We start from the raw sequence: 24,510 nt of genomic DNA on the forward strand, positions 1-24,510 counted from the left end.
CCCAAGCCATTTTTCCATCCCCACCCTTGTCTGCATTCCAGAGAGGTCACTCTCTCCGCGACTCCCTTGTCCGCTCTGCACTCCCCTCCAACCCCACCACACTCGGCACCTTCCCCTGCAACTGCAGGAAGTGCTACACTTGCCCCCGTCCCAGGCCCCAGGATGACCTTCCATATCAAACAGATGTTCACCTGCACATCTGCCAATGTGGTATATTGTATCCGTTGCACCCGGTGTGGCTCCCTCTACATTGGGGAAACCAAGCGCAGGCTTGGTGACCGCTTTGCAGAACACCTCTGCTCGGTTCGCAACAAACAACTGCACCTCCCAGTCGCGAACCATTTCAACTCCCCCTCCCATTCCTCAGACGACATGTCCATCATGGGCCTCCTGCAGTGCCACAATGATGCCACCCGAAGGTTACAGGAACAGCAACTCATATTCGGCTTGGGAACCCTTCAAAATCTCCCCTTCCCCTACTACATCCCAAAACCAGCCCAGTTCTTCCCCTCTCCCCGACTGCATCACAAAATCAGCCCAGCTCGTCCCCTCCCCCCACTGCATCCCAAAACCAGCCCAGCCTGTCTCTGCTTTCCTAACCTGTTCTTCCTCTGACCCATCCCTTCCTCCCACCTCAAGCGCACCTCCATTTCCTACCTACCACCTCATCCCGCCTCCTTGACCTGTCCATCTTCCCTGGACTGGCCTATCCCCTCCTTACCTCCCCACCTATACTCTCCTCTCTACCTATCTTGTTTTCTCTCCATCTTCAGTTCGCCTCCCCCTCTCTCCCTATTTATTCCAATTCCCTCTCCCCATCCCCCTCTCTGATGAAGGGTCTAGGCCGAAACGTCAGCTTTTGTGCTCCTGAGATGCTGCGTTCATCTGTGTTCATCCAGCTCCACACTTTGGGAACTGCGGATGAGTTCCCATTATCACTTATCTGGATTGAATTCTCTTTGCCACTGATCAGCCCATCTGCTCAGCAGTCTATATCCACTGTAATCTTAGGATATCTTTCTCACTGTTCATTCTGACTCATCATGGTCTGTCTGTGCTCTATAAGGCACAGGTCAGGATTGTGATGTAACATTTGCCAATTGCCTGGTTAAGTACAACTCCAATAATAGCAGTCAAGAAGTCTGACACCATCCAGGAAAACTCAGCCCGGTTGATCAGCACAATACCCATAAATATTCACTGTTTTCACCAACAATGTACAGTGGCAGCAAAGTGTAACAACTACAAGACGCACAGCTGATATTCACCAAGACTCCCTAGACAGCAGCTTCCAAATCCACAACCACTATCAGCTAGAAGGACAAAGATAGTTGATACATGGGAACACCAAGACCTGAAAATTGCTCTCCAGGCAATGCACCATCCTTGGAAATATATTGCTGTTACTTTTCTAGTTCAGAATTCTGAAACTCACTCCCTATCGACAATGTGGATCTACGACATCACGGGGACTGTAAGCTGTTCAAGAAGGCAGCCCCTGTCAGCTTATCAACAGCAGCTAAATGGGGTAATGCATGTGTCCATCTAGCTAACAAATCCCACGTTGAATGAAAAATGGGTCATGTGATTAACGTAAAGGCAAAATTATGTCAGGGAACCTTAGGAAAACACATGATTTGGTGCCCTCTGCTGGCAGTTTAATTACCTAGCTTCACAACTGGATTGTTTTTTGAGGTCTTCGTAAAAAGCACGAGACTTGCAGGCACACGGTATTTTAGGAGTTTATACTTTTCAGTTTGTAAGTTAGAATTGCGATGGAACTTATGAGTACACAGCACAAAATTGCTGATTGTTGCCACAGTTTTCAAATTCTACTGATTTTAGTTTGGGAATTGATTAAGTTCTGTACATGGCCTTGCAAAACATTCTGATGCAATATAATGAAAGAGATTGCAAACAGAGGAGGTAAGCCAGTGTTCTGGCCAATTATTATCACTGAGCCAACAAAAATGGAAAAAGGAATTTTGTGTGTAATTAGCTTGTTGTTGTTTGTGGTACTTTTTAAAAGTGAAAATGACATTACAACAGTGGTGGTAGGAATAACTTCTTATTTAAAAGAAGTTATTGCCTCTGTTCTAATGCCCTAAGTTCATGAAAAACACCATATAACTACAAGGTCTTTTTGTTTGTCATTCTCATTGTTGGTAGAAAGATAGGAAACAGGAGCAGGAGTCGGTCATTCAGCCTATCAAGCCTGCTCCCAATTCAGTGTTCTATTCCAGCTTTTGCCCCATGCCCCTTGATTCCTTTAGCTGAAGAATTTTGTATAACTCTTTCTTGAAAACATTCAATGTTTTGGCCTCAAACTATTCCTGCAGCAGAGAATACGATAGGCCCACCACTCTTTGGGTGACAAAATTTATCTTCATCTCAGTCCTAAATGGCCCTCCCTGTATCCTTAGATGGCAACTCCTGAATCTGGACTTACTAGTCCTTGGGAAAATCCTTCCTGAGTTTACCTTGTCTAGCCCTGCTAAAATTGTATGGGTTCCTCTCAGATCTACCCTTATTCTTCTGAATTCTGGTCAATGTAGTCCAAACTGATCCAGCCTCTTTTCATATGTCAGTCCTGCCAACTCCAGAATCGGAACACTCTTCCTCAGATAAGGAGACCATAACTGAACATAATACCTCAGATTTGGTCTCACCAAGGCCAATACTGTTGCAGCAAAACATCACTGCGGTTGTACTCAAATCCTCACACTACAAAGGCCAACTTACCATTTGCCTTCTCCATCTCCTGCTGCACCTGAATGCTCACTATCAGCAAGTGGTGTACAGGGACACCCAGGTCTCATTACACTTTTCCCAATATATTGCCATTCAGATAATAATCTGATTTCCTGTTTTGCTACCAAAGTGGATAATTTAACATTTATTGACATTATATTCATCTGTCATGCATTTTCCTATTGATTAAACTTCTAACGAATGGGAGAGGGAGTTGAAATGGTTCGCGACTGGGAGTTGCAGTTGTTTATTGCGAACCGAGCATATGTGTTCTGCACCTTAGACGATATGTTCATCCTGGACCACCTGCAGTACCACAACGATGCCACCCGAAGGTTGCAGGAACAGCAACTGATATTCCGCTTGATAACCCTGTAGCCAATGGTATCAATGTGGATTTCACTAGCTTCAAAATCTTCCTTCCCCCCCACTGCATCCCAAAACCAGCCCAGCTCGTCCCCGTCTCCCTGACCTGTTCTTCCTTTCGCCTATCCCCTCCTCCCACTTCAAGCCGCACCTCCATTTCCTACCTACTAACCTCATCCCACCCCCTTGACCTGTCCATCCTCCCCGGACTGACCTATCCCCTCCCTACCTCCCCACCTACACTCACCTCTACAGGCTCCATCCCCGCCCCTTTAACTTGTCTGTCTCCTTTCTACCTATCTTCTCCTCTATCCATCTTCAATGCGCCTCCCTCTCTCTCCCTATTTATTTCAGAACCCTCTCCCCATCCTCCATTTCTGATGAAGGGTCTAGGACCGAAACATCAGCTTTTGTGCTCCTAAGATGCTGCTTGGCCTGCTGTGTTCATCCAGCTCCACACTTTGTTATCTCGGATTGTCCAACATCTGCAATTCCCATTATCTCTGTTATAGACGAACACCTGATTTTCGTACATTCCAAAATGACAGGGTTGCTTCACATCCCTTGTTTTATCTATTTGCCCTTTCTGCCACCATATCTCCTTTCTGGAGCCTTTGCTATTTTCACAGCCTTGAGATTGGTATGACTGACCTCTGCACAGATTTTGTGGGCATAATGTTTCATTAGGTTCCTTTATACTAAGAGGATACCCTCCATCATGTTGTATGGCACTACCACTGTGATAAAATGGATAGATTTTGAGCAGACATTGCACCTCAAGACTGGGCATCCATGAACTATTGTGGACTGTAAGCAGCAGCAAAATTGGATTCAACCACAATCTGCAACCTCACATACTGGAATATTATCCATTCTACTGGTCATATCAAGCCAAGGAATCAACCTTCATTCAATGAAGAGAGCATGAGGACATGTCAGGAGCAGCACCAAGCGCACCTAGAAATGAGGAATCAACCTGATGAAGCTACAACACAGGACCACTTCTATACCACACCGTGTATGTGGTAAATGAAAGAGCCAAGCAATTCCACAATGAACAGAACAGATGTATGGTCTACAGCCCTCCCACATCCAGTGATTGTAGAGAATTAAATAACCCACGAGAGTAAGAGGGTCCACAAATACTCCCATCTAAAGTAATGAGAAAGCTCTCACATCAGTGTAGAAGAGAAGACTGAAGCCTTTGTGTGTGCCGGATGGATGATCCATCTTTGCCTATTCCAGAAGTCCCAAACATCACAGATTGCAGTCTTCAGCCAATTTGATTCAATCAGTGTGACATCAGGAAACAGCTGAAGGTACCTTTTACAAACGTATAAACAAACAAGAGTAGGCCATATCACCATTCAAGGCTTCTTTGCCTTTCAATAGATTATGGCTGAACTGATTTTAACTTCACTGTACATTCTTGCCTATCCCCGATCATCTTGCATCCCTTGCTAGTCAAGAATCTATCTACAAAGACTTAGATCTGTGTGAGAAAATCTTTTACCTGATTAATGTCTTAAATGGGCCACCAAATATTTTTAAATTGCGACACCAAATTCTAGATTCTCGCAATCGAGAACACAACATTTTTACATCCATCTGGCTGAATTTGACATAAAGACCAAAGCAAATCTAAAGTCATTGGCAATTAGGGAGAAACTATCCATTGTTTGGAGACGTACATATCATAGTGCAAGATAGTTGTGGGTATCAATCATCTCTGTCACAGCCCACTTGGGACCATTATCAAGTTCCCCTATTTCCTGAGTCACCACAAATGTGAATATTGAATTAAAACATAAAACTGCCTGATTTAGCTGTCAGATTCAGGTTAAAAGAAATAGACACCATAAAACTGGATAGATTGCTCACACAATCTTTTCAATTTCTTTGATGATGGCATAGTGTTATCTGCACAGTGATGATTGCTTTGATTAATTGGTTGGACCTTGGTCTTGCCTTTTTGTTTGGTTTTTAAGCGTTATTCTTTCAGCATCTCAATGTAGTTTTCTTGCTGTCTGACAGAATTAGGGAGAGCAGCTTTACAGATAAAGGAGACAGAGACAGATGTTGGTGCAGCGAACTTCTCCAAGGTTCTCATTGCTTCTGTTTGCAGTTCCCTCACAGTGCCTGGATTAAGCAGTGGCAGACCACTCAAAGGGTTGTTTTGATGCTGAGCTGCCCTGAATCCACCACAAATAAGTCCAGGCAAATTTGCACCACTGTCCCAAAAACATAACATTGTCTCATTTGTATTGGTTTGCTTCACTTGTTTTCTAAACAACTCCAAGCAAGTTATATCCTTGCAAAAACATTTTCCTCACTTTCGGTCCAGAGTCCAAAAATAGAAAGGTGCAGTCTTTACATTTCAGGTCCTGAAATATCTGATCTTTTATTGGGCTGAATATTTAAGCCTCACTGGGGGATTGGCATGAGATTAACTGCCTATCAGTGTACTAGTTCCCTGGGCGATCCCACCCCAGACCATCTTTCTATAGGGTGGGAGGAGGGAGAATGCGGTCTGCCCACTATTAGTGAATACCCATGTTAACTGAAACTGTCAATATTTCCTCTCCTGTCTGTCTCTCTCTCCTTTACAGCTGCAACTCATCTCTTCTTTCCAAAAGACCAACACTGACCCCATTGACATTCAAACAGCCACCTGATCTTTAACTCCTTTTCCCCTGCGAAGTGTTTGAAGAAGTTGTTGCCTTCCAAATCCCATCTTTCCCAGAACTTCATATTGATAGCCTCCAAATAAATCTCTGCCCCTTGCTGCAGTACCAAAACTGCACTTATCAAAGATAACCTATACGACTTTCCTGAAAGATGAAAGGTCAGATATTGCTCTTGTTCTGCCTACAAACTTCTTCACAAGTTCCTAAAGTGTTCTCCATACAATTGTGTACAGCGTAGAACCTCACATATCCAGTTCTTTCTTTCTTTCTAATAATTGCAAGAATATCACTTGTACCAATATGTTTCCTGTACCCATGCTGTAACCTCACAGGGATTTTTATTAAATCAGTTTTGCTCCTGGTGACATGCAAGGTTAGCTTTTATGCGTACACTGAGAAAACCAATTGTATCTCACTACAAGCTCTTCCAGCTCCTTCGGGCTGATAAATTATTAGACTATTTCACAACACCCAGCACTGGATGAAAGTTCCTCCAAGTAAACACTAGGAATACCAGAGCTATTGTTTTCGATCCCCACTGTAAACTCAGTTTACTGCCTGCTGACTATCCCACTCCCTAACTTTTCATTTGTGGGATGTGGCCGTCACTGGCTGGCCAGCATTTCTTGCCCATCCCTAGTTGCCCTGGAGAAGATGGTGGTGAGCTGCCTTCTTGAATCACCGCAGTTCTCCTGCAGTGGGTTGACCCACACTGCTATTCGGTATGGAATTCCAGGATTTTGACCTAAGCGACAGTGAAGGAACGGCAATACATTTCCAAATCAGGATGGTGAGTAGCTTGGATGTGAAATTGGAGGCGGTGGTGTTCCCATATGTCTGATGTCCTTGTCCTTCTAGATCGAAGTGGTTGTGGGTTTGGAAGGTGCTGTCTGAGGATCTTTGGTGAATTTCTGCAGAGCACCTCGTAGATAGTACACTGCTGCTACTGGGCATCGGTAGTGGAGGGAGTGGATGCTTGTGGATGTACACCAACCAAGTGGGCTGCTTTGTCCTGGATAGTGTCAAGCTTCTTGAGTGTTGTTGTGGCTGCACTCATCTAGGAAAGTGGAGAGTATTCCATCACACTCCTGATTTGGGCCTTGTTGATGGTGGACACGCTTTGAGGAGTTGGGAAGTGAGTAACTCCCCAAAGTATTCCAAGCTTTTGTATTCTGGCAATAGTACTGAAGGCTTGTGCTTGGGAACTTGCCACTCTCCTAGCCAAGCTGTCCCAGTACAGAACAACACTGATATCTACCCGACAATGTGGAAAATTGCCCAAGTATGTCCTGTACATAAAAAGCAAGACAAAACTAACCTGGCCAATTACTGCTGCATTACTCTCAATCATCAGTAACTTGATAATTGAGACTAATGCAGCCACATTAGCCACAGTGTTTATGTGGTGAGTCCAGTTGAATTTCCTGTCAATGATAACACCCAGGATGTTGATAGTGGGGGCTTCAGTGATGGTAATATCATTGAATGTAAGGGACAGTGGTTAGATTTTCTCTGATTGGTGATGGTCATAGCCTGGCATTTGTGTGGTGCAAATATTACTTGCCACTTGTCAGCCCAAGCCTGGATATTGTCCAGATCTTGTTGCATTTGGACATGGACTGCTTCAGTATCTGAGGAGTCATGATGGTGCTGAACATTGTGCGATCATCAGCAAACATCACCACTTCTGACCTTATGATAGAGGGAAGACCATTGATGAAGTAGCTCAAGATGGTTGGACCTAGGACACCGCACTGAGGAACACCTGCAAAGATGTCCTGGAGCTGAGATGATTGATCTCCAACAACCATGACCATCTTCCTATGTGTCAAGTATGACTCCAACCATCAGAGATTCCAGTTTTGCTTGGGCTCCTTGATGTCACACTCGGTCAAATGCAGCCTTGATATCAAGGACTCTCACTCTCACCTCACCTCTGGAATTCAGCTCTTCTGTCCATGTTTGAACCAATGAAGTTAGGACCTGAATGGCCCTGGCAGAACCCAAACTGGGCATCACTGAGCAGGTTATTTCTGAGCAGGTGCTGCTTAATTGCACTGTTAATGGCACCTTTCATCAAGTTACTGATGATTGAGAGTAATGCAGCAGTAATTGGCCAGGTTAGTTTTGTCTTGCTTTTTATGTACAGGACATACTTGGGCAATTTTCCACATTGTCGGGTAGATATCAGTGTTGTTCTGTACTGGGACAGCTTGGCTAGGAGAGTGGCAAGTTCCCAAGCACAAGCCTTCAGTACTATTGCCAGAATGTTGTCAGGGCCCGTAGCCTTTGCAGTATCCTGTGTCTCCAACCGTTTCTTGATATGGAGTGGACTGAATTGAATTGGCTGAATGCTGGTATCTGTAATGCTGGGGACCACTGGAGGAGGCCGAGATGGACCATCCACTCGGCCCTTCTGGCTGAGGATTGCTGCAAATGCTTCAGCCTTATCTTTTGCACAGATGCGCTAGCTCTTCCATCATTGAGGATGGAGATATTTGTGGAGCCTCCTCCAGTGAGTTGTTTAGTCGTTCACCACTATTCACGACTGGATGCAGCAGGACTGCTGAGCTTACATCTAATACATTGCTTGTGGATTCGCTTAGTTCTGTCTATCAGATGCTGCTTTCACTTTTTGACGTGCCAGTAGTCCTGTTTGGTGGCTTCAACAGGTTGATGCCTCATCTTCTGATATGCCTGGCACTGCTCGTGGCATGCCCTCCTGCACTCTCCATTGAACCAAGGTCGATCCCCTGGCTTAATGGTAATGGTTGAGTGGAGGATATGCCTAGCCTTGAGGTTACAGATTGTGCTGGTGTACATTTCTGCTCATGTTGATGGCCCACTGCACCTCATAGATGCCCAGTCTTGAGTTGCAAGAACTGTGTGAAGCCTGTGTCATTTAGCACAGTGATAGTGCCACTCAACACAATGGAAATTATTCCCAATGTGAAGGCAGGACTTCGTCGCCACAAGGACTATGCGATGGACACTCTTACCAATACTGTCATGGACAGGTGTGACTGTAGCTGGTAGATTGGTGAGGATGAGGTCAAACATGTTTTTCCCTTTTGTTGGTTCCCTCACCACCTGCCGCAGACGCAGTCTAGCAGCTGTGTTCTTTCGGACCTGACCAGCTCAATCAATAATACTACTGCTGAGCCACTTTTCATGGTGAACATTGAAATCCCCCACCCAGAATATATTTTGTGCCCTCAGTGCCTCCTCTAAGTGTTGTTCAAAATTGAGGAATGCTAATTCAGCTGAGCGAGGAAGGTATGTGGAATTTAGCAGGAAGTTTCCTTGCCCATGTTTAAACTGAAGCCATGAGACTTCATGGGGTCCGGGTTCAATGTTGAGGACTCCCAGAGCAACACCCTCCCAACTGTATACCACTGTAGCTTCATCTCTGCTGGGTCTGTCCTGCCAGTAGGACAGGACATATCCAGGGTTGGTGATGGTGGTGCCTGGAACATTGTAAGGTATGATTCTATGAGTGTGACTGTTCCAGGCTGTTGTTTAACTAGCCTGTGAAACAGCTGTCCCAATTTTGGCACTAGCCCCCAGGTGTAAGAGAGCAGGATTTTGCAGCATCAGCATGGCTGTTTCTGCTGTTGTCTTTTCTGGTGCCAATGTAGATGCTAAGTGATTTGTTCAGTTTCATTTCTTTCAGGCTCTATAGCAATTTGTACAACTGAGTGGCTTGCTAGGACTTTTTAAGAGGGCAATTGAGTGTCACCCATATTGCTGTGGGTCTGGAGTCACATGTAGGCCAGACCAGATGATGGGTGGCAGATTTCCTCTCCAAAGGACATTTGTGAACTAAATGATTTTTTTTTCTGAAAATCAGCAATGATTTCATGATGATACATAGGTTCTTAATTCCAGACTTTTTTGTCTAATTATTACATTCAAATTCCACCATCTGCCATGGTGGGATTCGAACCTAGGTCCCCAGAACTTTTGCTGGGTTTCTGGATTAATAGTCTAGCAATAATACCACTCGGTGTTTGCCTACTCAACCGAGATTAAAAGATTATTTGTACCCTTGGTGGCACACTGGACTTTAAGACCAGCTCCCAACCACATATTTGTACAATAATTAATAACACAACTTTTATTACATTGCTAAGCTGTTCATCTGCCTGTACCCATCTGGTGCTGAAACCCTCATATATCCTTTGAAACCTCTTAACTTTAATATTGAAATGTATTTCTTGCTGATCTCCTACATGTTACCTTCTATAAACTTGAAGTTGTACAAAATTCTGATTCCACTGTTCCCTACTTGCTCCAAGCCCTGTGTATTTTTCAATGCCATGTATTGAGGAAAACATACATTTTGTGAAAGCTCTTTGCCTTTTCTTTATAATAGCAATATGTAAGGATATCAATCCAAGGAGAAAGCTAACATACGTGAGAGGAGAGTGCTAATTGGTTGGCAAGTGAAATCTGGTTAGTAGAAGTTTTTCCATGCTGTGTGCACTCATTAGTGTTGATTGACAGTTAACTGCCAGGTATTTTTTTTTTTAATTTTGAACCGGGAAATTTGACTCACATCAAGACATTGCCCTGAGAAATGAGCCAGCAAATGGCTGTCACTTATTCTTTTTTTGAGGTGAAACAGGTGCAGTGCATTTGTATGTTCTTTCTGTCTTCAAAAGAAAATGCCCTGTGTATTAAGACATATAGCTTCCAGTGCATGCAAGCACTCCACATTGAGAAAACGACTGATAATCCTAAATTGTCAGCATAATTGTCCACATACTCATAATCACCCAGAAATATTGTCTCATTACAGAAACATATCTAATGTTGGACAACGTTGGTACACTATATGTTTTGCAAGTGCAAGTTGGTTGGGTATAGTTAATACTTAATGCAAACAACTAAAAGGATATTCAGAGATAATAGGCCATTTCAAGCCTACCGATGCCCACAGCTACCTAGAATACACCTCCTGTCACCCACCTTCCTGCAAAAATGTCTTCCCCGATCTCCAATTCCTTCACCTATGCCGCATCTGCTCCCAAGATGGGGCATTCCATTCCCGGACATCCTCGATGTCCTTGTTTTTCAAGGACCACAAATTCCCCTCCACAGTGGTCGAAAGTGTCCTTGACTGCGTCTCTCACATTTCCCACAACTCATCCCTCACATCCCCTCCCCGCAATAACCAAAACAAAGCCCGCTTCATGCTCATGTACCATCCCACCAACCTCTGGGTTCAATGCTTCATCCTCCGACACTTCTGCCATCTGCAATCTGACTCTATGACCCAAGACGTTTTTCCCCTCCCCACCCTTATCCGCTTCCGGAGGGACCACTCTCTCCTTGACTCCCTTGTCTACTCCACACTCCCCACCACCCCTGACACTTTTCCCTACAACTGCAGGAAGTGCTACACCTGTCCCTATACCTCAACCCTATCACCGCCATCCTAGGCCCCAAGAAAACCTTCCACATCAAACAGACTTTCACCTGCACATCTGCTAATGTGGTATAATGTATCCGCTGTTCCCGATGTGGCCTCCGCTACATCAGGGAAACAAAGCGGAGTCTTCGACACCACTCCGTGGAACACCTATGCTCAGTTCGCGACAAATGACTACACCTCCCAGTGGCCAACAACTTCAACTCCCCCTCCCACTCCTTGGACAACATGTCCATCCTGGGCCTCCTCCAGTGCCACAACGGTGCCATCCAAAGGTTGCAGGAAGAGCACCTCATATTTCGCTTGGGAACCCTGCAACCCAACGGTATCAATGTGGACTTCACAAGCTTCAAAATCTCCCCCCGCGATCGCATCCCAAAACCAGACCAGCTCGTCCCCACCTCCCTAACCTGTCTGTCCTTTGTCCCACCTAACCATTCCTCTCACCTGAACCTCCATCCCCATCTCCTACCGACCAGCCTCATCCTCACCTCCTTGACCTGTCCGCCTTCCCTGGACTGACCAACCCTCACGCTAACTCCCCACTTACACTCACCTTGGCCTCCTTGACCTGTCCATCTCCTCTCCACCTATCTGCTGCTTTATCCATCTTCCGTCCGCCTCCTCTCTCTCTCTATTTATTTCAGAATCCCCTTCTCCTCCCCCATTTCTGAAGAAGAGTCTCGACGCGAAACAACAGCTTTCCTGCTCCTCTGATGCTGCTTGACCTGCTGTGTTCATCTAGCTCTACACCTTGTTAACCAAACGGATATGTTGTTTTTGGGATCTCCACCTAACACCTAATTCTGGCACTGGAATTGATATACAACATTACACATTCGTATAACAGACAGAACACCGCGTTTGCTTGACACCAAAGTCCTGTTAATGGCAGCACCACTCCTCCTTACTCTATGTAACAGTATGAAAAAACTGTATTCAACTTTGCTCAAACATTTGAGATATCTTATCAAATTAATCTGAGCTAGACTATGCGCTTTTCAGGACCAAAATTAACCATTGTTAAACCTTTCACAAGCTTGTGTGACACGCAGCGAGAAATGATCTGATTGAGCTAACCATTATCCGACAGGATGTTGTTGATGCACCCTGTTTCAGCTTTTGATCCATGGCAATGTCTCTACCAATCAGGCTCCACTTACATACCAATCAAGCTCCAGTTGCCAACCAACCTGCACTGTCCTCATTGCCATATATAGATTGATTTAACCCTTGAACTGGAATTTGTGCAAATTGTCCAGATGATTGCAAGTTGAAAAACTTCAATGTGTTTTTTTTTCTCAAAAATACTTAGGTACTGTATTACCAAATAACTACTTGCACTACTGTGTTCATTAACCTGTTAACTCCAAATCCAGAAGTGCATCAGTTTTAAAATTTTCACACTTGATTACAATCCTTCAGTGGCCTCAACCCTCTCCATCTCTGTATCCAGCCCTATGGCTCTAAGATATTGAGGATCATATGATTTTGACCTCCTCAGCATCTCTAACTTAAACCACCATTTGTGGCTGTTCCTTTAACTACCTTAAGATCTGCCGGTTTATCCATAAAACTCTCCCCGTCCTTTAAGGGCTTCCTATATCCTCCCTCTTTAACCAAGTTGTTAATTATCGATCTTAATGGGACTTTAGAATGGATCAGTGTAAAATGTTTCTTTGTGCTGCTCCCGTGAAGTGCCTTGGGATAATTTATTGCTGGATGTGAGTTTGCTCGCTGAGCTGGAAGGTTAGTTTTCAGATGTTTCGTCACCATTCTAGGTAACATCATCAGTGAGCCTCCGACGAAGCGCTGGTGTTATGTCCCGCTTTCTATTTTACCCAACCAGATAAATAGAAAGCGGGACATAACACCAGTACTTCTTCGGAGGCTCACTGATGATGTTACCTAGAATGGTGACGAAACGTCTGAAAAGTAACCTTCCAGCTCAGCGAGCAAACTCACATCCAGAACCTCAACCTGAGCTACAAATCTTCTCAAAACTCGCTATAATTTATAGCATTACAGGTCTAATATAAATACAAGATAACAAACTGTGAAGCTGGATGAACGCAGCAGGCCAAGCAGCATCTCAGGAGCACAAAAGCTGACGTTTTGGGCCGAGACCCTTCATCAGAGAGGCTCTCTGATGAAGGGCCTAGGCCCGAAACGTCAGCTTTTGTGCTCCTGAGATATTGCTTGCCCTATTGTGTTCATCCAGCTTCACACTTTGTTATCTTGGATTCTCTATCATCTGCAGTTCCCATTATCTCTAATACAAATACAAGTTGTTTAAGATAAACAGTGTAGAGAAGCATTCTGGAAAAAGTAAGTGAAAAGTAGGTGAAGTAAGAACGGGAATAACAGTAAGTTTTGCAAATAAAATTCCATGAAATAAGATGGAAGGAGACTCAAGTGGAGCATCTGTAGCCCTGAGATAATTTGGAAAAATGTTTTTTTTTAAATGTTTATTTTACTTAAATCTGTGTATTTCCGTATTTGTACATGATTTAAAATTGAATTAAATATCATACCTGACTCTTCGTCATTCAGAACCTGTCATTCATCAAGTATTCATTAATCTGATTGATTAAAGAGATACACGCTAGTTTGCTTTGTTCAAAGATAGTAGGAACTGCCAATGCTGGAGTCTGAGATAACAAGGTGTAGAGCTGGATGAACACAGCAGGCCTGGCAACATCAGAGGAGCAGGAAAGCTGCTGTTTCGGGTCTGAATCCGTCCTCAGAAAAAAAGCCTGGCCTGCTGTGTTCCACACCCTGTTTGCTTTGTTCAGTCACCCGTCAAAAGTTCTGTAGAGGACGCTGCTTTTTATAGCTAATCAAATAACATGCAGTTTCAGCGAAACACCCATAAAACATCTGCATGTAAGTGCTCTGATAACAAAATCTGGCCCTTTCAATATTCTAAAGTTTAAATGACCATTCTTTTCTTTCCGTCTTAAATGTCTGGTTTGTTTCTTTTTTATTTTCACCCATATTTTTCCAAAAAGACCTTGTCAATTTTTTTTTGATTCATGCATGGGATGAGGCGTTGCTGGCTAGGCAGTATTTATTGCCCATCCCTAATTGCCCAGAGTGCAGTTAAGAGTCAACCACATTGCTGCAAGTCTGGAGTCACATGTAGTCAACACCAGGTAAGGATGGCAGTTTCCTTCCTGAAAGAACATGAACCAGATGGGTTTTTCCTGACAACCGACAATGTGTTCACAGTCATCATTAGATTCTTAATACCAGATTTTTAAAGAATTCACATTTCACTCTCTGCCATGGCAGGATTCAAAACCAGGTCTCCAGAACGTTGTCTGGGTCTCTGGATTTAAAGTCCAGTGATAATACCACTCGGCCATCACCTCCCCATCTAGTTTAGTTTTAATTATTCTATAGAACATAGAACATAGAACATAGAACAGTACAGCACAGAACAGGCCCTTCAGCCCACAATGTTGTGCCGACCATTGATCCTCATGTATGCACCCTCAAATTTCTGTGACCATATACATGTCCAGCAGTCTCTTAAATGACCCCAATGACCTTGCTTCCACAACTGCTGCTGGCAACGCATTCCATGCTCTCACAACTCTCTGCGTAAAGAACCTGCCTCTGACATCCCCTCTATACTTTTCACCAACCAGCTTAAAACTATGAACCCTCGTGCTAGCCATTTCTGCCCTGGGAAATAGTCTCTGGCTATCAACTCTATCTATGCCTCTCATTATCTTGTATACCTCAATTAGGTCCCCTCTCCTCCTCCTTTTCTCCAATGAAAAGAGACCGAGCTCAGTCAACCTCTCTTCATAAGATAAGCCCTCCAGTCCAGGCAGCATCCTGGTAAACCTCCTCTGAACCCTCTCCAAAGCATCCACATCTTTCCTATAATAGGGCGACCAGAACTGGACGCAGTATTCCAAGTGCGGTCTAACCAAAGTTTTATAGAGCTGCAACAAGATCTCACGACTCTTAAACTCAATCCCCCTGTTAATGAAAGCCAAAACACCATATGCTTTCTTAACAACCCTGTCCACTTGGGTGGCCATTTTAAGGGATCTATGTATCTGCACACCAAGATCCCTCTGTTCCTCTTCACTATTTGTAATGCTTCCAGCATAATGTTATCAACTTCCCTTGTTTACTGGATCTGAAAGATTGCATATTCAAATAGACTATCATCCTTTCATTTCCTCAAATATTTCTTCACCAGTTCAATTTAGCGAACTCAAGGACTCATCCTTTCAACTGAAATTACCAAATGATAAATGAATTTGAATTGTGTTTAAGGGACGATAGGTTCACAAAATAAATCCCAAGAAATGAATAAATATCGGAAGTGTTACATAATGAAACTAGTGGAAGGCTTATATAGGAAATAGAAATGGGAGGAAAGTTGTCTGGAATTTGAAATTAAGGGTATGTTAGACAAGTAAATTAACTGCATAGAGGCAGGTACCGCTTCACCAGGTCACTCTTTATTTACGGTGGAAGCTCCTTGACTCTGGCACAGCCTCATCAGAGTCAATCTCTCACACTCCGCTTTCTTTCTGTCAGCCAGTGCTCCCTGATTGGACCAGTTAAAAGGCCCAATCGGGGAACTCATATTCTAAGACGTCCAGCTGGCTGATCTTGTTGCAATAACAATAGCAACATAATAACAGTTTAATGCAATCTTTGGTCTTCTTACATTTTCTTGAAGTTAACTGTACATGTGCTTAACATATCTACTTTTCCATTCAAAGTACCTCTGATCTTGCTTGTGAGAAAATTTTAAAAGCCTTTTATTATTTTTCTACAGCTGAATATCATGCACTTTGCAGCAGTGGACCTGGTATGACAAGTGATGGGAGAGGTAACTTGTTTGTTTGTATAAACTACTCAATAAGACTCAACTTCATAATATTTTCTTCAGAATGTTGTTTCATAAAATATAGGCTAAAACAAAACTTATTAATGCTACACTATATACACCATGTGCTCCAACGTATTTCATTTCAACAAGCATGATCACAATAGTTGACTTTCTTTACTGATGCTCAATATTGCAGGAAACATGTATAATATAGTAAAATAATCATAGGTTTGCCATCAATATATATGGCATAGAAGCTGATTATTTTAAGCTGTAACATGATTTGGGTTTAAGATGGCATTGACCTTCACACCTAAGATTATGATGTGATTCTAATTGTAAATGGTACAAAATTAGTATACACTTCAGTTTGGTAACTGCACATTTGGACAGATTCAATAAAATATTAACAAATTCAACATATATTAAATATTTTGAATTTTTTGAGTTTAGCAATTTCTGCGCATGAACATAAAAAACACTTCACATTCATGAGTACAGTTCTTGTTTAAAAGTTAAAATTAGCATGTTTATACACCAAAAAAATGCTTTATGTTATTTTGTTTTATCATCTGACAATGTTATGGGTTATTTATTACTGCTAAAACAAAGGAAGTTCTTCTTTATTTTTACAGACATCAATGAATGTGCATTGGATCCTGACATCTGTCCTAATGGAGTGTGTGAGAACACTCGTGGCAGTTACCGATGTGTTTGCAATTCTGGTTATGAGGTTGATATATCTGGGAAAAAATGTGAAGGTATGTAAAAAGTGGATAGTAGAAACTGAGTCAAATTGAATTAGTTATGAAGTTAATGAATGTATCTATTGATCTTAATTCTTTTACAGGCATGAAACATGGAGTGTTAATTTAGTAAGAGCTAGAACTCCCAAATTCGCATGTAATGGAATAACTGTAAGAATGATAGGAATGTGTAGTTTGCTATTTGGCATTGATATGTTAAACCATTTTTCTCTTATTTACTTCTGAATGTTTAATTTTATGGCCCATGACTTCATGTTGATATGTTGTTTATAGTCTATGGATGAAAATAGTTTTCATGCTTCCCACTTCTTTCTGTGCTAATTTGTATACTATTTCAGCCCTTACTGATAGTTAGCAGCAATGCAAATATGAGAGACAAATGTGCAAGTCTTTCCCTGTCAATAGATAGCCTTTTCATCAGCAAGTTCTCTGCTGTTCTCCTTGTGATGATGCCTGGAAACTGAGATCTCTTGCAACTGCTGGTTAAAGGTTTTGAGGACATTTAGCACTTAGGCACACAGTATATAGGCCCGCTAGTCTGCAGTTGTGCTCTGGTGCTCATAAATCAAACTTCAAGACATGCACAACAGCTCCACTGCCTTGGCACTACTTCTAGAAAGTTTAAAGCTAAAGAGGTAAATCCTGACCAAAAAAATTCTGGAATGGATGCCAAAAGCAGTTTGATGTCTAAATGTGAGATAACAAGGTGTAAAACTAGATGAACCCAGCAGGCCAAGCAGCATTAGAGGAGCAGGAAGGCTGACGTTTCAGACCGAGACCTTTCTTCATTTCTGAAAAAAGGTCTAGGCCCAAAATGTCAGCCTTGCTGCTCCTCCGATGCTGCTTGGCCTGCTGTGCTCATTCAGCTTCACACCTTGTTATCTCAGATTCTCCAGCATCTGTAGTTCCTACTATCTCTGATGTCTAAATGTGTCATCTTTCTAGTAAATTATGAGCTAGTACCAGTTTTGCATAATTTGGACCCCACCATGGAGATAGAGAATGGCACTTTAGTGCTTGGACAGCCCATAGTCTTAGTAAATTTTGCCCTACATGACTGAAGAAAATACTCCACTTTTGCTGCAGAATATTACCTCCAACATGGAAGTCAGCAGTTACAAGTGTTAGGTATGATTTCATTGATGTAGAAAATGAATATGATGAGCTGTTTTGTAATGGTGGGAGAGATCATTTGTCCCATCGGTTAACCACCACCCATCTCAAGTTGGACAGCCATCAATTAGTACACCTGTCTCCACTGATTTTTGATGCTTAAGTTCTGTACTCAAATAGTGGGTTAACCTAATACATCAGAAAAGCAAACAAAGGAAGATACTAAGTTTACAAATGGCAAGTTTGAACATTAAGACCTTATTCACTGGACTGACAGACGCATGCATTTGTTTAATAATATGGGTAAGACAGCTGTGATCAACTTGAACTTGATAGGCTGAACATTGACATTGATTCCTCATAAAAATCATGTTTGCCAAGAATGAATCACTGAAAGGAAAACATTACTTTCAGCTGGCAGAATTCTGAGGAAAGGCATGAACATATGTCGGCTTTGCTTCAGGAAATCACTGCTCACAATGATAGAAAACCATCTAAAATGGTTCAAATTATGTTCTTTCTATCTGCTTCCCAACTCAAAAAGGGTTGATTAGCAATAATTGATATTTATATTTATATAGTACGTTTATGGTAATTAAACATCCAAAGAGGCCACCCAGGTGCATTATGAAGTAAAATATGACACCAAGTCAAATAATGAACTATTATTCCAAAAAATGAAAAGCTACAAAAAGGAAGGTGTTCTAAAAAGTGTCTTAATGTCGGGAAATGGATATCGATGCTCCAGACTCTACTCCACTATATTGTTAAAACACTAGTATTATGAGGAGATTAAGACTGCTATCAATAGATTTTTAAAATCAGAACATCTTACCTATTGGACAGTTTCAATAAAGAGTGAGAGCAGGCCATGAGGCTTGGCCCTCCTGCCTCAGAAATAATAGGATGTGATAGGCAATGAGAACTGCTTGAGTTTTACTGCTATCTCAAGTTTTGTGTAGCTAACACTTTCTTTCAGAATGAGCCAAGCCACAGCATGTCCTGGCGACATTCAAGATTCAGGACATTGACGCCAGCTGAAACTGATCATCACTCTCTCTCAGCAGCAATGTCAATGCATGCAGAATGAGGTTACAACCACATAAGCTTTTTCAATCCAGTAAAAAGACTATCCTGGTATCAGCATCAGCCATGATTTCTGCCCAGATAAGAACTAAGTTTCTTGACTCGATTGAATGGGCACTTTCTGGCATTTCCACACAGTGCAGATGCAAAGTGGAACATACTTCGAGACATTGCTTACAACACTGTGCGTTCAACATGTGGAATGCAAGAGTGATTCAAAACTAACATGACCCTAATGGGACTCAAACAATGCAGCCCCATTAATTTCAGTAGGGATCTGAGTGGAACAATTCTGACTACCCAGAGAGCTACTTGAAGTCCAGCAGATTGCAAAGCCCTGCACCAGTAGTTACAGGTTACAACTGCCAGGATATCCACCTGTCATTTTGCACAGAGGCACTAATAACAGGATCTAAAATACAACAGGTCTGTAGGTGAGGAATGCAACTCTATTGAAAACAAAGGCATCGAATGTAATCACCACCTGCCATAAATTGTTGAAGAGATGGATGAAGTTATACCTTTAACAGTACTCTGAAGAACAAGGTCATCAAGGATTCTGCAGACAATAAGGAGAACCTGCCTGTCATGGAAAAGCTGGAAGCTGAAACCACAGTTGGATACTTAGCAAAGCTATTGAACTGTTGACTAATGTGCTCTTGGTGAAGGTCAAAATATTATACTGCATTAATATGCAGTATATACAGCATTAATCAAGCACAATGACTGGCCCTCAAGTGGTACCAATCTGCACTCAAATTTGCAGTTGAAATGCAGCAACTCTTGATATGTTACTTGTGAAATCTGTCATAGTCATAATGGTCCACAGGAAAATGTTCTTCAGTCCATCAAGTCGATGCCATTCTAAAACAACTGTCTAATTATTCTATTCCCATCTTCTAGTACTTGGCCGGTAACCTTATATGCCTTAGCATTGCAAATGCATATCTAAATATTTCTTAAATATTATGAGGGTTTCTGCCCCTACCACCCTTTCAGACAGTGAGTACCAGATTCCCACCACCCTTCCCTCAAAAAATCTTTCCTTACATCCCCTCTAAACCACCTGCCCCTTATCCTAAATCTATAACCCTGGCTGTTGATTCTTCCACCAAGTGGGAAATGCCATTTCCTGTCTGCCTTATTCTATTCCTTATAATCGGATACATCTCAATCATGTCCCCTCCTCAGTCTACCCTGCTCCAAGGACAACCACCACTATCTATCCAATCTGTTCTTGTGACTAAAACTCTCCAGGCCAGGCAATATCCTGGAAAATCTCCATTGCACCGTCTCCAGTCCAGTCACAATCCTCCTCTAACGTGGATTTCAGAACTTCACACAGTACTCCAGCTGTGAACTAACCAGACTTACTGACTCTGTTCCCTAAATAACTGTTAGAAAAGGGCAATTTCATGATCATGGTCTGTGGCTGGCTATTCAGTTAAAATAATGGTGCAAATGACCATTCTTGAAAATGCCAGTCTTTCAGAAAACTACAGTCTGCACCTCAACATGTAAAAACAAGACTTTGTTTCAATAGGCATTGTGCAGTGGATGTGCAGATAAGGTCATTAAATATTTCATTTATATTGAGTAACCTCGTACCAGCAACTGGCCCAGTGTGCTACGTGCTTAAAGGAATTGGCTAGCTACTAAGCCTGTCTTGGTTGAGGATATTGATGTCCTCCACTTGAGGACATACTATGTCATTGCTGCCCTCAATATTTTTTCCATGTGCTGTTCAATGTGAAATACTCATTGATGGTCAGAGACATCAACAGTTCTCAACAAGTAAGAGATTTAAAATTTGGTCTGGTGCCATGAGACCTCATGGTATCTAAAATGTTGATGACTGTCAGGACCACTCCTTTCCGACAATTTATCACAATCATGCCAAAGACCTTGATTTGTTTGTTGTTCGTTATGCCCAGGGAGAATGACAGAGGACATAAACAAAAATGCAAGAATTGCTGAGCAAGTCAGATAGCAGTAACTAATCTGAAACTTTAACTTTTCTTTTGCACAGATGCAGGTTAGATAGCATTAAAGTCAGAGCTAAAGTTTCAGGTTGATGACATTTCTACAGGTGTCTGACATGCTGAGCATTTCCTACATTTTCTATTTTTGTTTCAGATTTCCAGTATTCACAATGCTTTCCTTTTGTAAGGTAATAGAGCAGTCTGGAATGTTGACTGAAATGTACAAATATGTTCTGATTCCTGTTCTGAAATCTGTTTCCGATTTCCAGCATCTGCAGTTCTTTGTGTTTTTCATATATATGTTGTTTGACTAGTCTATAGAACAGCTGGTCAATATTTTGTATGTATCGCATATCCCCAAAATGAGGAAATATTCACAAGGTTAAGGAAGCTGGTTGTCCCTTTGTCATTTCCAATATCTGGCTCAACAATAGATAATTGTCTGTCTTCAGTCTTGCATTGTAGTTTGACACAACTGAGAGTCATGTTTGGCCATTTCAGAATGCGACTGAACTTCACCCATATTTTTATGAATCTGGAGTCCATATAGGACCGATCAGGGAAATACTTTAGATTTTCTTCCCTAAACAATGTCAGTTAACTATCACGTATCAGCCCACCAACCTCCTCATGTATCACCCCACCAACCTCCGGATTCAACGCCTCATCCTCTGCCATGTCTGCCATCTGCAGTACTAAAAAGGATATTTTTCCTCCCCTCCCTTATATGCATTCTGGAAGGACTGCGCTCTCTGTGACTCCCTCGTCTGCTCCACACTCCCCACTAGCCCCACTACCCCGGCACCTTTCCCTGCAACTGCAGGAAGTGCTTACCTATCCCTACACCTCCCCCCTCACCACCTTCCCAGGCCCCAAGAAAACCTTCCACATGAAACGGATGTTCACCTGCACACCTGTTAATGTGGTATATTTTGTCTGCTGTTCCCGATGTGGTCTCCTCTACATGGGGGAAACCAAGCGGATGTAGGAATCTGCTTTGTGGAGCACCCACACTCAATTTGTGACAAACGACTACACCTCTCAGTCACAAACCATTTCAACTACCCCACCCACTCCTTGGACAACACATTCATCCTAGGCATCCTCCAGTGCCACAACGATGCCACCCAAAAGGTTGCAGGAACAGCATCTCATATGTCGCTTGGGAACCCTCCAGCCTAATGGTCTCAATGTGGACTTCACAAGCTTCAAAATCTCCCCACCCCCTACCTCATCCCAAAACCAGCCCATCCCATCCCCGCCTGCTTGACCTGTCCATCTTTTCTCCCACCTATCCACTCCTCCCATCTCAATGACCAACCCCCATCTCAACTCCCGACCTACACTCACCTTTGCTGGTTCCATCCCCACTTCCTTGACTTGTCCGTTTTCTCTCCATCTATCTGCTCCTCTATCCACCTTCCATCATTGCCTCTCCCACTTTATTTATTTCAGTCCCCTTCCCCTCCCACATTTCTGAAGAAGTTTCCAGACCCGAAACGTCAACTTTCCTGCCCCTCTGATGCTGCCTAGCCTGCTGTGTTCATCCAGCTCTACTCCTTGTTGATAAAACGTGAGGCTGGATGAACACAGCAGGCCCAGCAGCAGCTCAGGAGCACAAAAGCTGATGTTTCGGGCCTAGAGCCTCCATCAGAGAGGGGGATGGGGTGAGGGTTCTGGAATAAATAGGGAGAGAGGGGGAGGCAGACAGAAGATGGAGAGAAAAGAAGATGGGTGGGGAGGAGAGTATAGATGGGGAGGTAGGGAGGGGATAGGTCAGTCCAGGGAAGACGGACAGGTCAAGGAGGTGGGATGAGGTTAGTAGGTAGATGGGGGTGCGGTTTGGGGTGGGAAGAAGGGATGGGTGAGAGGAAGAACAGGATAGGGAGGCAGAGACAGGTTGGACTGGTTTTGGGATGCAGTGGGTGGAGGGGAAGAGCTGGGCTGGTTGTGTGGTACAGTGGGGGGAGGGGACGAACTGGGCTGGTTTTGGGATGCGGTGGGGGAGGGGAGATTTTGAAGCTGGTGAAGTCCACATTGATACCATTGGGCTGCAGGGTTCCCAGGCGGAATATGAGTTGCTGTTCCTGCAACCTTCGGGTGGCATCATTGTGGCACTGCAGGAGGCCCATGATGGACATGTCATCTAAAGAATGGGAGGAGGAGTGGAAATGGTTTGCGACTGGGAGGTGCAGTTGTTTATTGCGAACCGAGCGGAGGTGTTCTGCAATGCGGTCCCCAAGCCTCCGCTTTGTTTCCCCAATGTAGAGGAAGCCACACCGGGTACAGTGGATGCAGTATACCACATTGGCGGATGTGCAGGTGAACCTCTGCTTAATGTGGAAAGTCATCTTGGGGCCTGGGATAGGGGTGAGGGAGGAGGTGTGGGGGCAAGTGTAGCATTTCCTGCAGTTGCAGAGGAAGGTGCCGGGTGTGGTGGGGTTGGAGGGCAGTGTGGAGCGAACAAGGGAGTCACGGAGAGAGTGGTCTCTCCGGAAAGCAGACAGGGGTGGGGATGGAACAATGTCTTGGGTGGTGGGGTCGGATTGTAGATGGCCGAAGTGTCGGAGGATGATGCGTTGTATCCGGAGGTTGGTGGGGTGGTGTGTGAGAACGAGGGGGATCCTCTTTGGGCGGTTGTGGCGGGGGCGGGGTGTGAGGGATGTGTTGCGAGAAATGCAGGAGACGGGGTCAAGGGCGTTCTCGACCACTGTGGGGGGAAAGTTGCGGCCCTTGAAGAACTTGGACATCTGGGATGTGCGGGAGTGGAATGCCTCATCGTGGGAGCAGATGCGGTGGATGCTGAGGAATTGGGAATAGGGGATGGAATTTTTGGAGGAGGGTGGGTGGGAGGAGGTGTATTCTAGGTAGCTGTGGGAGTCGGTGGGCTTGAAATGGACATCAGTTGCAAGCTGGTTGCCTGAGATGGAGACTGAGAGATCCAGGAAGGTGAGGGATGTGCTGGAGATGGCCCAGGTGAACTGAAGGTTGGGGTGGAAGGTGTTGGTGAAGTGGATGAAGTGTTCGAGCTCCTCTGGGGAGCAAGAGGCGGCGCCGATACAGTCATCAATGTAACGGAGGAAGAGGTGGGGTTTGGGGCCTGTGTAGGTGTGGAAGAGGGACTGTTCCACGTAACCTACAAAGAGGCAGGCATAGCTGGGGCCCATGCGGGTGCCCATGGCCACCCCCTTAGTCTGTAGGAAGTGGGAGGAATCGAAAGAGAAGTTGTTGAGGGTGAGGACGAGTTCGGCTCGGCGGATGAGGGTGTCGGTGGAGGGGGACTGGTCGGGCCTGCAGGACAGGAAGAAGCGGAGGGCCTTGAGGCCATCTGTATGCGGAATGCAGGTGTATAGGGACTGGACGTCCATGGTGAAAATGAGGTGTTGGGGGCCAGGGAATTGGAAGTCCTGGAGGAGGTGGAGGGCACGGGTGGTGTCACGGACGTAGGTGGGGAGTTCCTGGA

The 24,510-nt window shown here is 43.9% G+C and overlaps 1 protein-coding gene across 1 annotated transcript in view; it reads left to right on the forward strand.

The window, feature by feature from the left end:
* LOC125446730 (fibrillin-1-like) overlaps positions 1-24,510 on the forward strand; it is a 570,259-nt gene that overhangs the window by 273,671 nt on the left and 272,078 nt on the right. Inside the window, exons 17-18 of the mRNA XM_048520489.2 lie at positions 16,046-16,099; positions 16,735-16,860. Of these exons, the coding sequence (XP_048376446.1) occupies positions 16,046-16,099; positions 16,735-16,860 (180 nt within the window). The remainder of the gene's footprint in view (positions 1-16,045; positions 16,100-16,734; positions 16,861-24,510) is intronic.

The sequence above is a fragment of the Stegostoma tigrinum genome, chromosome 36, assembly GCF_030684315.1.
Source record: "Stegostoma tigrinum isolate sSteTig4 chromosome 36, sSteTig4.hap1, whole genome shotgun sequence".
NCBI lineage: Eukaryota > Metazoa > Chordata > Chondrichthyes > Orectolobiformes > Stegostomatidae > Stegostoma > Stegostoma tigrinum.